The sequence below is a fragment of the Humulus lupulus genome, chromosome 6, assembly GCF_963169125.1.
Source record: "Humulus lupulus chromosome 6, drHumLupu1.1, whole genome shotgun sequence".
Taxonomy (NCBI): Eukaryota; Viridiplantae; Streptophyta; class Magnoliopsida; order Rosales; family Cannabaceae; genus Humulus; species Humulus lupulus.
In genome coordinates this window covers 135,169,218-135,183,508 of record NC_084798.1, presented here as the reverse complement: position 1 = coordinate 135,183,508, position 14,291 = coordinate 135,169,218, and the positions used below count along the sequence as shown (strand labels likewise).

Genomic DNA, 14,291 nt, shown 5'->3' with positions numbered 1-14,291 from the left:
CTGGTCACGTATGCAAACAAATTTCCATTTCGACTATTTCTCTCTATTAAATAGGTTACTTCTTTCTTTTCTTTTCTTTAAAGGGGAAAAACACTTTCTAACAAAGAAGAAATATCATATTAATCTGGAGAGACATTCTAACTAGCTAAGTTAGCACCATACAACTAGTTTGGCCCTTATTTTCTCAACAGCTCTAATTTACAAATTAAGCGAACGCTTTTTAACATAATGATTATTATTTATAATATTGTGTTTGTTCGAGGACATATTTAAAATAATTGAGTGGTTTATTAATGAGAATTAAGCTTTTGTCAATATCCAAATATATATATATATATATATATATACATATATAGATTTATATGTTTGGTTTAGTCAAATTAGGTACCGAAGTAAAAGCATTGTTGATTGTTTTACCTATTGTAATGCGTTGGTCAAGACAGAATGAATTTATACTTTGATGAGTAGTGGGATAGACATCATTTATACGAGGAGTAGTGCTAATTTGTTCGAAGAAGATTCTCTTTTTGTATATATATATATATACTATATATTTACACAAACAATTTATATTTATTAATAGAAAATTATATATATTTATACAGAGGATGTATGTTCAGGAACTTAAGGCACTAACATATCTATATACATGTAAATACACATATATCTCTTTTTCATTGCGATTTTGAGTATATATATAGAGAGAGAAAACAGTACTTGTTTTGCTGATCCTAGCACACGTATGCATGAAGTGGAAACACATGCATCATTGCTGATCGATGCACAATTAAAACTCCTTTTAACATTGCTTTTTATCCAAGAAAAACTTTATACAAATTAATAATATTCGTATATTTATTGATTGATTGATAATATTGGCGAAAATTAATAGCTAGCTAGCACGTTAGTTGGACTTAGAAGCTCATCATATATATATATACAGAGATAAATAATTATATTCACCATTAATCGGGGTAAAAATAATTCTAGTGAGATATGGTATAATTAAATTAATAACTTGAGTTAATTTGTCAACACATGTTGTCCTCATATCATAGGCTATAAAACCTATAAGATATACTAAAATAATAATACTAATAATGACGTTTCAAAGATTTGATTTGGCATTCATTCGTTTTTCAATTCTCATCAATATAAAGTTGATGTTACTAATAATACTAATATTTGTTTATAATTATAGCATACTATATATTAAGTAGCTTCATCGCTAAGCTGGGATCTTTTTAATAAATATTACTAGTATTATTATTATAGGCTAGCGCATATATAGTTTTGTTTTTGTTTTTTTTTTTAAATTTTTTTCTATATATTTATTCTTCACTCTTTATATATGATTAAATTAGAGTGGGAATATAAGTTTTTTCGTTATATAGTATATTCTCTAATGATTATGGAACATTAATTAATATCTAGATGTCTATTTTTTCACTTTAAATAGTATAACATTACGAGCAAGAATAGACCGATTCTTTAGGAGCTACAAACACAAAATTATCTGAAGACCGATTCTGTTTATTTATATAAATTATTCCACCAATCAAGCAGCCTGGCCTTAGACTAATTACTATTTGTGCTAGGTGCTATTTTTTTCGCTTAGTTATTTGTGGATTAATATAGTTATTAGTCTCTCTATAAGATGGTTTTTTATTTAAGATGAAAAAAAAAGAATAAAAGTAGAACACAATCTTAATTTCCTCTCAATTGTATATTGGAAAATCATGAAGTATGGAAACTCTTTTCCAATCCTTTTCATTCTTCTATAATTTTTTATTAATAGAATACATAGATAAAAAAATATTATATTACGATTAATTAATATGAAAAATGATAGAATTTCAATAAGTCTATTTTTTAACATAAATTCTAATTTCTACAAGAAGATAAAGAAAAATTCATGGAGAGAGAGGAGAGGATCGAGCTAGTTTTGGCCTTCCATTAGCTTCCAATAGAAGCCCCTCAATGTGACCATTCGATAAACAGCATAAAATCAGTGACCCCATATAGCATAGCATCTATTAACAATACAATTTTTTCAAGCTCTAGTCTTCTCTATCTAACACAAAAAAAAAAAAAAAAAAAAAAAATTATCTGAAAAACCTGAAACGAGAGAGATAGGAAAAATTGTGGGCCACCTTCTGACTTCCACTAACATACATATATTCCAAACACATAAACAAATAAAAAAGTGAGATTGTCAATCCAATCCCACCCCCACACTTACGCAATTCTTCTATTCTAAAATTCAATTATTCCCTTTCCCCAATTTTTATTTTCTTTTTTGCCCTTCTTTCTTTTTCTCTTAAACAAAAGGTAGTGCCAGCACTATTCACAATATAGCAATAAGGAATAAAAGCTCCTTTATATCTTCTTTTACTCTCTCTCTCTCTCTCTATATATATATACATATACATATAAATATAAATATTAAATATATATGCATATAAATATACTATTATAACTCATGATCATCATCAGCTTAATTCTATATTATACAGAAAATTCACATAAATTTCCTTTTTCTTTTCTTATTGATGAGTGGTTTAATAAATGACCTCTAACAATATATATAATAATACTAATAAATACACAAAAAAGAAGAATTAAAACTTTTCCCTAAGCTCAGAATCTGTTCTTGTTCCTAACCCAACTCTATAATCATATAATATAATTCTTCAATTTTTATTACAACAATTAATATGCTCCCAATGGTCCCAATTTTGGCCAAAATTTTGCCTGTAGCTGGCCCAGCAAGGATAGCATATTGTCCCCGTGGGGGTAGAATCGTCATTTCTCTTTCACTGAAACTTATTATATCTTTTTTCATATCGATCCCCATGACCGGTTACAATATGTGGGTGTCTCTCTTTTTTCTCTCCTCCTGCTTCTACATTTTTTCTTTAATCCTATCATTCCCAACTTGGCTAGGGTTTTTGATAGAACATATACTATATATTCACATGAATAACCTAGTTGAAGCAGAGAGAATAGGGTTCTCTTCTTCTTCTTCTTCTATCTGAAAGTGCCACCAAATGTAGGTGTCCAAAAATCAACTGCAGTCTCATGTGTCATAGGGAAAGTACTAGAGACTGGTACCAAACATAGTCCTCGGCTTCTAAGGTCTTGTTTGGGATCTTCAGAGTCCTTAGATTTGTCAGAATTGTTCTGCATTTAGTCAACAAAACCATTCTCTTTCAATTAAATTTAAATGCACACACATATATATTAATAATTATTTGGAAAATAACTAAGTAATAATTTTATAATAATGAGAATATTAATGAACCTGCAGGTGCTGTATGGCAGCTCCACTTTTCATGTATGGGTTGCTTAAAACCTAATTATATTTTATGGGGGAAAAAACACGTTAATACAATATTTAAATAGAATTATTAAGTATTTATTAGTTTCATTTTAAAAAAAAAAAAACATAATACTTTGATCTATATGGAACTTACACTAACTTGTTCATGGAGGAACTTGATGTACTCAATCGCCTCAGAGAGCACTGAAGCTGTATCAGTCTGACACACACAATACAACATAATTAGAAAACCCATAGATATATAAAAATATCTACAGTAAAGAAAGTAAATATCTTCCTCAATTTTCCTATTATTAATGATTTAATTCATGAAATCAAGAGAGAACAATATCTCAGTGTAGCTTAATTTATTACCTTTCCGAAAGGTGAAACCAATTGTTGGAGGGCAGTGATTCTGTCCCCCATTTTCTCTTTCCTCACCTATATATATTTACATGTAAAACAAAAATTAATAAACACATAAGCTAATTATAATAATAATCTCTCATACAAATAAATCTATATGCTTATTATTAATTAACTACAAATAACTATACTCGATAGCTTGCTCTTTCAATGAAAAGAGATGTATACGAATACAAATCATAGTTTGTCTCAATTTAGTATTGCAATTCATGTTCAACCATTATGTCATTGCTTTTTGAATCAATAGCAGTGTACCTTAAAAGCTGGCAAAGGCGATTGAGTTTGATCGTTTCGTGGCCTTTTATTCGATGCGGCTTCATTCCCACTTTTCTTTGCCATCACTCCACCCGACTGATGATGATCCCTAACTTCGGATATATTCTGCTCAATATCAAATATATCTTTATAAATTTATTAAAAATTAAAAACCTTTTGTTACATTTCAGATCAAATTTATTAATAACCCTAGAATCTTAACCTAATAATAAAAACAACCTTAGGTTTTTCATCGAAAGTGTTAGTCGGAAACTGCGGTTGCGCCGCCAATGTCGAGAAGAAATTAGACCTAACGTCCTTAATGGCGGTGGCAGCAGCAGCCTCCGGTGCACTCCAGAACGGCGCGTTGTTAGAGAACTGTAAATGGCTGTAATTGGCAGCCGTTGGTGGCTGCTGCTTCGGCGGCGAAGTTCGTAGAAACTGAGGCAGTTTATTAGTAGGGGCACTGTTGCTCGACCAATTACTAGAATTCATAGGAGCCAATACTTCATTGGAAGCAGTTGTAGCAGCAGCTGTACTCATCATGACACCATAATTCGGAGGTGAATTATAAGCCAAATTAGACGAACTAGAGTGAGTAGTAGTAATTTGATTGTCGGGTCCAAATAGTCCTTGTAGTAATATGGCCGAGGGGCTTCCGTACAAAGCAGCAGAATCCACCTGAAAACTCGAACTGTTATTATTATTATTAGCCAAACCACCACCTTGCTGGCACGTGACGGTGCTGCCGTCCCCGGAGCTGTACTGAGGGCTGAACTCGTGATGAGGATGGTGATGAGGTTGATGATGATGGTGGTGATCTAGAGAGAAACCAGGTGTAGTAGTCGCACGGTTCATTTGTTTAAACGACGTGTCGTTTGATGTTGAATCGCCGGGGAATAACAATAGCTTGGGATCTTGCCTACTCCATTGAAGTTGCCCTCCACCACTACTACTAGTTATCTCTTGTTGAAAGTTGTTGCCACCGCCACCGTTCGATGAGTTCATATTGTTTTCTTCTAATAATATTGAACGAAAGCTACTAGCCTCCGAAGCAGCCTTATTTTCTCCTCTACTATATATATATATATTTATAAAAATAATTATCCAAAACATAAAATAAATAAATAAACAACCAAACAAACAATTTAAAATATATGCTTATACAGTCTTGTACAGTACTTACAATAAGGCAGCTTGGTTCCAATCCATGGCTTGGGAGGAAAGACCTAAACCCATCATCATCTGCAAGTTGTGGTCTCCGGCTCCGGCGGCGGAAGAAGAATCTTGGGCTTGTTGGAGCTTCAGGGTGTCGTGGAAAACCATGGAAGGAGCTGTACCGGAGTCCAAAGAAGATCTTGACTTGATATCAACCATGTCTGTTGAGGTTGTTGAGGACCAATTACCGAAGCTTCCCAAGCTATTGAGAGCGGAAGAAGACGTAGCTGTTCTTGATGAATCCCACCAGTTTCCACTCGTCTGGAATTCATCTGCCATGGCTAGCTCCTGGCTGCAATAAATTTGTATGTATATAGATATAAAGCTTTCACAACTACTCAATCGTAGTCTTCTTTATATAAATACATATATTTTGTTTTGATGAGGGTCTGTGTCTTCAAACGATCTGGTTGGCCCCCTGGACTTGTTATCCCTGTCGTTTGGTTTTGGTGGGCTTCATAAAATGATGAAAGCGGTTCGCTGCATCTCGGTTGTATATTTATATGTATATATGGCCGAAGTGAATGTTGAACTGTTTGGGAAGTAGGAAAGGAAAGGAAAAGAAAGAAGTCACCAGAATGATGTAGTTGACATTTCAGGGGGTGATTAGACAAGGGAAAGGTCAATTTGAAACTAAATTTTCTTTCTTCCTTTCTTTATAATTGTTTATTTTTTAGGGTTGGAATGATTTTTTTTTTCCTTTTTAAAATATATAGTTCAGTACTACAGTTAATTATTGAGAGATATTTGAGAAAGTATTATATAATGTGCCATTTTTTGGGCCAACCATGTCATGACAGGTCGGCCTTTGTGGAGAGCCAATCTGTTTGTGTAGAATAAGACAAGAAGGGCATTTTGGAAATTTCGTTAAGAGCATGCTTTGATTTATCTCTTTCGTTAACTATTAACCAAAAAAATCTATTGAACAAAAAAAAGCAAGCTCTGGTTATGACTTATGAGTATCTACGTTACGTTGACAAAGAAATCAATTTTATTAATGGAGAAAATTTTAGGAACTTGATTTTATGATGTAGAAACCTTGTGAGTTTGCACCTCCTATCATTAAAGTACATTTGGGAATAATATATGGGAATTGGCTGCTTCTTTATGCCATCTTAATATGGAAACTCCAACAATTAATTAGCTAAAGAGATTTAACATTTATTAGATACATACAATACAATATGCGTGTTTGCTCAATTTTATTTATAAAATTTATTAATTATTTTTATTAAATATATATTAATGTCATATAAATTTCAAATAAATATATTATTTTATTTATTTTTGTTTAAGTATATATTTGTTCTAATTTTTTATTTTGGAAGTAACAACAAAAGATTATATATTATATTTTTAATGTAATATTAAATATGATACGTGAATTTTAAATTTAAATTTTTTAGTAGTTTTTTAAAAAAAAAAAAAAATTTGTTGCTAATTCACAGTAGATTATATTATATGTTTAATATGAATTATTCTAATATGTAAATTTAAGTTTAATTAAATTTTATTTAAGTTATAAAATGTATGATTTTATTATTTTTAAATAATTATTATTGTAAAATATCTCAAAAATATCATATTTTAATTTGTTTAATTATTTATTATTTTTAAATAATTATGATGGTAAAATATCTCAAAAATATCTTTTTTTAATTTTTTTAATTATGTATTTTGTTTTATTTAAAATTAATTATTTACAAACTATTATTAAATATAAGAATTTTCTTAAATGTAAAAATAGTGTTAAAATTAACATAAAAAAATAAAGAACAGATACAACTAAAAATTTCCGTTGTCAAGCTATTTATTATATAGAAGAGATATATTTATATCACATTCAGCATTTATATATATATATATATATATTTATAAAGAGAGAGAGAGAGAGGTATATGTCTAAAAGCAATGACCATGAAATCAATTTTTCATTTTTTCCTTTTGTGGCCTCTTTCATGTTATAAATAAATACAGGACCCATCAAGCAGAATATGCCCTTATTAACTTTTTGGTTCTTTATTATTTTATTTTCTGAAAAAGAAGTTAAAATGAGAAATAAAATAATCATATATTCATGTGCAATATAATTATTAGTGGAGATACAAAATATCCTCATAATTTCAGCACCGTTTTTTTCATGGATATCTTGATGAAATTCAAAGTTACGGCACACTCGATATATATAATATGTCGTAATTAATTACCACTTGATCCCTTCTCAATCAAACTCGAATAATATTAATGAGTTAACATTATGATAATTTTTTGGTTCATATTATATACCTTCAGAAATAGTACTTGAATTAGAAATAAACCGAATTGATTAACTCCAAATATTGTTTTATGGAAAAAAAAAATTAAAAATGAAAGAATTTGACAATTGACTGTCTGCATCATCCACATAGGTTAATAATCTATAGTCAAAAAATGACATGATATCAAAAGAACCGACTTGTGAGACTTAATTTACACAGCTTGACTACTTAATTAATTTAATTTATTTTGTTGGTGAATGACTCGGTATTTGCGTTTTCTGTTTTGTGGAATTATTTTCTGGTTTCGATTTTATATGTATAGTCATTTGGTAATTATGCCAGAACTAGAATTGTATAATTTTCACGATTTAATGTCATGTTTGCGTATATTGGAAGTTGAATAATATTATAGTTAGTCAAAGATAAGATCATATTGACATGTGCCGTAACTTGTAGTCAAAAAAATTTAGAAATTAATCTCTATATTTTCCTATGTTGAGTGTGTATATATATATGGGATGTATAATTTCATATTCTATCTTCCTTGAAAATATTTCGTCAACTTTTTTTCCGTGTGGAAAAATGCGACAATCTATAGACTTTACAGAATAATATGCATAAATAAAGGAAAATGGTAAATTAATATGTCGAGCTTTTATTAAAAAAATCATCATGATCCTATTAATTACTAATACTTTGGTAACAAAAGTCCTGGTAATTAACAGTATAATCAAAATATTATTGATGTACATGTTTACCCGTCGATGTTAAAATATGCAAAAGCCAACGTTTACAAAATATAAAAATGTCTTTGCTTTGTGAGTATGTAAGCAATTAACTAATTAATTAACATCTATAATTTATATACGTTTTATAGTCTAGCTTATATCATTGCCGAAAGCATTAATATATTTCTGAAAAAATAAAAGTCAGTTGAAAATTTTGTAGGTGAATGGTGTGATTTATATCTGTTGTGGTACAATTCACACTTACATATTAATTAATATTTCTTTTAAGAAATTAATTATTAATGTGTGTTTGAGATGTTGAGTAGAGATGATGATTTAATTCAAAAATCTATTTTATTTGTGGTATTCTACTCGTAGAATAAAACCCAATCTAAGGTTTAGGGTAAGGTAAATTTATATTTGATGGATATTTACGGGTACGATGAGAGTAGAAAGATGCTCGATCTTATTTGAGAAATTATAGGAAATGGCCTAAAATAAAGCCATCAAGAAGCTAATGTCCTCATTTTTTAAATGGTTGATAAATGACCCTTTTACATTATTGATTACCTAAATTGCCCTTTTTTATAATTTATTTATTTATTTAGAACTGTATGACTTTAATATAGTGGTATATGTATATTAGTTTTGTTTAATTAGTTTTTATTTTAAAGTTATATTGATTTTTTAAGTTTTTTATAGGTTGTTGGTATATTATTTTCTAATTAGTGTATATCTTTTTTGTGGTATGGTATATAATTTTTTTTTGTGATTTTTAATTTCTATTTTATTATACATAGTGGTAGTATATAATTTTGTATCATGGTATATACATTTTAATAGTAGTATATAACTTTGTTAGCATAGTATATACATTTTTGAGTAATAATTTTGTAAGTTTTGATGGTATATTATTTTTCACCTTAGTATATATATTTTGTGGCATGGTATATCATTCAACAACCTATAAAAAACGAAAAAAAATCAAAATAACTTTAAAATAAAAACTAATTAAACAAAACTAATATACATATACCATAATATTAAAATATTTAGAATAAAATAGTAATTTGTTAGAGGATGTATTTGGTAATATGTGATATTAAATAGATGATTAGGCTATTTCACTACAAAATTAAAAATATGGACATTTACTTACTTTCACACAATATTAAGGGTCATTTTGCACCATGCCCCATCTTATTTATATGAATAGGGAAATTTGAGTGTCTATATTTAATGGGGTTACTAATTAAAAAAAAATGTCCGTTGCTATTCATATCATAAAATGATGCCACTTTTTTCAAAATACCCTAGGCACAAATTTTTCTCCCAAAATTTTCAATTGTCTATTCTCTCTTTCACTATCTCACTTTCTCTCTTGGTTTTGACAACTTGTCTTCTTGTCGATCTCTCTCAGTTGTTTCAGTTTGGGCTATTCTCTCTCTCACTCTCGATTTCTCCCTCTCGACTCTGAAGCTCGATCCCAACTTTCCCTCTCAATCTCGCATCACCCCGACCCACCCACGGAACTTCCTCTCTGCTCTCAATCTCGACAAAAAAACCCAGATCTTTGACAAAACTTGACCCAAAACCCAGGGCCTCTAGGTTTGGACTCCCTCCCTCTCGTTCTCGCATTAGCCAAACCAACCCAAAACCCAGCTCAAACCCGTCGGCGTCCTACCCCCATTACAAAGGTAACCATTAATTACCCCATAATTTTCATTTGTTTTTGAATGTTTGTAGTGTTAGAATGTAGGATTGTGTGTGTTTTTGTCTTGTTTTGGGTATGTTGAAAGTAATTTATGGGTTTTTCCCTGGGTTTTCTGGTGTTGCTCGATGGTGGTTCGATGTTTGATCGATATGGTTCAATAAGGGCTCAATAGGTTAGGTCAGAAAGGGTTTCAAGTCATTGCATTAATGGTGCTTGATGTTGGTTTGATGGTTACTCAATAGGTTTCTAAAAACACATTGTTAGTAATGCTCGATGGGGGCCTCGATTGGTTAAGTTGGAAAGGGTTTCAATTATTTTCTCGATAGGGACTCGATGCTAGTTTGATGGCTACACGATAGCTATTAGAATAACAATGTGTAGTAATGATCGATGGGGGCTCGATAAGTTAGGTCATAAAGGGTTTTAGGTCATTACTCGATGGGGCTCGATTGTAGTTTGATTCTTACTCGATAGGTATTATAAAACCCATTGTATAATATTACTCGATGGTGGTTCGTTGGGGTTCGATGGGTGCTAAATAGGGGTATGCCAGAAGACACAAAATAAGTAGTGTTGACTAATTTTTTCGTTAACTCGTCTAACACCCAAAGAATAATATTGAGAAGATTTGTGAAAGTTAAATAAAGTACATGAGATGTTTCTAGTGCACAGAACTAATGGATAGAGAGAGTTTTATAGTGGTTCAGCCCCAAAAAGATGACCTACATCCACTTAGTCACTGTCATTCATCTCGCAAGTCATGGAATACATTTGTATTTAGCTTTTAGCTATTTTGCTCCATTGAAGATGAAGAGCTGTTTCTGTAAAAAGCTGTCGCCCCTCCCCCCTTTTCTCTTGGTCTCTACTCCTCTTATTTATATTGAAGAGGTAGGGTTACATTTGAGTGTGGGCTTAAGTAATTGGGCTTGGCCCAAAAATTATACAAAGTTACAAGTGACTAGGCCTTAGGCATGATCTGGGCCGATGAGAATGACACTCTAGAAATGGATATAACAATTACCCCACAAGTAAGTCTTCATGTTTGCATAAGACTGAGTTATCGTGTGAACTCTCTAGGTTTATCTTTACAAGGACCAGAAATTTAGGCCTTCGACGTAGCACTAATTGACTTTGTCGATCTTTTAATAGTGACAGTAAGAAGATCTGAGCTGCTCGTAGGCTAATTAGGCGAGCTTTTACGAGACGCTCCACTTCCGAGCTAGGCGAGTGGCTCCAAGATCAAAGATAGATGAGATGAATGCTCAAGATTCTGAGGACCTCAAGGAACCAAGCAAGATGAATGCTCAATGGCTTCGAGGACCTCTAGGAACCAAGCAAGATGAATGCTCAAGGTTTTGTGGACCTCAAGGAACAAAGCAAAATGAATGCTCAAGGTTTCGAGGACCTCTACGAACCAAGGAAAATGAATGCTCAATGTTTCGAGGACCTCTACGAACCAAGAAAAATGAATGCTCTAGGTTCCAAGGACCTCAAGTAACCAAGCAAGAGGAATACTAAAGGTTCTGAGGACCTCTAGGAGCCAAGCTAGATGAATGCTCAAAGTTTCGAGGACCTCTAGGAATAAAGCAAGATGAATGCTCAAGGTTCTGAGGACCTCGAGGAACCAAGCAAAATGAATGCTCTAGGTTCTGAGGACCTCAAGGAACCAAGCAAGATGAATGCTCAAGGTTTTGATGACCTCTAGGAACCAAGCAAGATGAATGCTCAAGGTTTCGATAAGCTCGAGGAACCAAGCAAAATGAATGCTGAAGGTTCCGAGAACCTCTAGGAACCCAACAAGATGAATGCTAAAGGTTTCGAGGACCTCTAGGAACTAAGCAAAGACTAATGCTCAAGGGTCTGAGCACCTCTAGAAACCAAGCAAAAATTAATGCTCAAGGTTCTGAGGACCTCTAGGAACCAAGAAAAATGAATGCTCAAGGTTCCAAGTATTGGGAATAGTGACCTTAAAGCAATTGTAGTTGAAAATATTTTAAATGAAATAAATAATTGAATTGAATTGTTATATATAGACTATGCCCAATATTATGTTGATAATATTAAGTAAATATAAGAAAATTTCAAAGTTTATCTATGTGGTCTTAATCTCATATTAGTATGAGATGATTGAGATTAAGATAATAAACTTAAATTAGTTCGCAGTAAAATAAAATTATGGAATCTTTAGATTAATTACTCCTAGTACGGTTTGCTAGTATTATGAATACAAGTTACCTAGACCCGGATCACTAGTGTAGTATGACACTTTAGTGAAGGTACTTTATATACAGTGATATATAGAACTGGACCAGATGTGACTTGTTAATACACCATTTCGTAGTATTAATCAAACACATCAAACGATGATCATATACACGATGATCTTAATCTTGAGGTTGTTATGAACTCATATATATGTCATTTGATCATTTGATTCATGCATTAAGGTTTGTCAGAATGATCAGGCTAAGAACAATTGTTTTGGGGACTCAATGATATATATGGCTGGGGACGTAGTTTAACAGATATGGAATATATTCCTTCTTATAGATTGAATAATGGTTCCCTATTGGGTTGACTTTTGGAACTGAAAATGTTATGAGCGCTCATGTCACAAACTTGTTGTGACACAACCTTCACTAGTAAAGTCAATGGTACTCTAGGAACAAGATATAGCTAAAATGGTAATTTTATTCCCTTTTAATTATGAACCATTAATAGAGGATTAACGTTGTATGTAATGATTATATCAATGGACACTTTATTATTTAATAAAGTACTCAGTAAATATATGTCTATAATTATCAAGAGTTCAATCTCATATTTATAGTGGAGTAATAACGAGATTAATAAATATGATTATTTAATCAAAGAGCTTTGATTAATAGTATAATATTTATTGGATATTGATATTATAGGTCCATAGGTCCCCAGGGTAGCTCTATCAACACCATATCAAGGTAAGAGTTTATACAAGGGTAAAACTGTAATTTAGAAATTTGAGAAGAATTTTATTCTTCGGGTCAAGTATACAATTATATGATAATTGGGGTTGAATAATTAATTTGGAATTAATTATTAATTTTTGAAAATATATTTATTAATTTAAATATATAATTTTCAAAATTCATATTTATATAAATAAATTAATTAAAATTTGAAATTAATTATTTTATTTGAGTGGGAGAAAATAAAATTGGTTAGTCAAAAATAGTTTTTGATTTATTGAATTTTGAAATATGATGATAATGATCATCATCAATTTGAATTTTGAATTTAAAATTTAAATTTTGAAATATGGTGTCGACTTTTCCTTAAAAAGATAAATACCTTATTTTGTGGAAGATTGATTTTAGTTAAATAAATGAAAATTAAAATATCCCTGAAAAGGAATATAGCAGTTCACACATGACACAGTCCAAGGACTATGTCGTGCGTGTATCAATACACTGATATTGTATCAGTGTTTTTTTTACTTTATTTATTTATTTAATTAATAATTTAAAAATTATTTTTTTCAAATTTTGGTAAGTTAGATATTTATCTAAATCAATTCCTATCATCATTATGATATTATTATTATAGTACTATTATTATTATTATGAATAATAATGTAATAGAATAATCTCTATATATATGATATAGAATAATAATAAGAAAAACACAAGTTAGAATAGTTCTCATAATTTTTGTCTGACAAAAAGTCTTTCTTCTTCTTCTTTATTCTAACCATTCTCAGACCATAATCCAAATTTGCATGTGTTGAGAAATACTTGTGATTCCTAAAATTGCAAACAAATGTTCTCCATGTGCCCACACACATCTTGAGGTGTAGAAAACACTCCAGAAGATCGTGGTTTGAGTACTAAAAGCGTTGGATAGGAAGATCGATAAGTATACGAAAAGACTCAAGGAACTTGATATGCTTCAAGAGGTAAATGCTTATATTCTTGAATATTCATATGTTTATGTGTTTATATGTTATATATAAATATATTGTATATTTATATATATGGTTCATGATTAATAATATTGTATGTTAATGTTTCTATTTGGATGTTCTCATGTTCATATAAACTATTTATATGAATGATGAAATTCTTTATTGTTGGATACAATGGGCCTACCACGCATATTCCCCTGCGTGCTCTGGATGTTTTTCCAACAGTTGGTACCAGAGCATATCATTAATCTATATATATTATTAATTTTTGTGTGGGATTTTATGCACTTTTATATTATATGTGATATATGTTTGAATGGATGGATGTTTATTTTCATGATGATAGATTCTTAAGGGTTGTTTTTAATGAGTTTTTTTTTGGGTTTAGGAATTGTTCTTAAAATTTCTAGATGAAATATGTATGCCA

The 14,291-nt window shown here is 30.7% G+C and overlaps 1 protein-coding gene across 2 annotated transcripts; it reads right to left on the bottom strand.

Annotated features, from left to right (window-relative positions):
- Window positions 1-2,520: 2,520 nt before the first annotated feature.
- On the bottom strand, window positions 2,521-6,107 carry LOC133782548 (transcription factor bHLH123-like). 2 transcript variants are annotated; one of them, XM_062221884.1, is made up of 7 exons: window positions 5,190-6,107; window positions 4,244-5,078; window positions 4,004-4,129; window positions 3,698-3,763; window positions 3,483-3,542; window positions 3,305-3,355; window positions 2,521-3,183 (listed from the first exon to the last, which is right to left on the bottom strand). In XM_062221884.1, exons 1-7 carry the CDS (start codon window positions 5,498-5,500, stop codon window positions 3,031-3,033), a joined length of 1,602 nt encoding a protein of 533 aa, XP_062077868.1. In that variant the 5' UTR covers window positions 5,501-6,107; the 3' UTR covers window positions 2,521-3,030. The 2 variants fall into 2 exon arrangements, with proteins under 2 accessions (XP_062077868.1, XP_062077867.1); XM_062221883.1 differs by having other exon boundaries at window positions 3,477-3,542; window positions 5,190-6,102.
- Between the last annotated feature and the right edge of the window lie 8,184 nt (window positions 6,108-14,291).

Bases quoted from the DNA above. Each gene is read 5' to 3' on its own strand.
- LOC133782548 (XM_062221883.1), bottom strand. From the start codon at position 5,500: ATGGCAGATGAATTCCAGACGAGTGGAAACTGGTGGGATTCATCAAGA. The intron at 3,764-4,003 runs GTACACTGCTAT...AAATATATATAG, and splicing joins CGCCTTTGCCAGCTTTTAAG to GTGAGGAAAGAGAAAATGGG. The intron at 3,356-3,476 runs GTAAGTTCCATA...AAATATAATTAG, and splicing joins TCCTCCATGAACAAGTTAGT to GTTTTAAGCAACCCATACAT.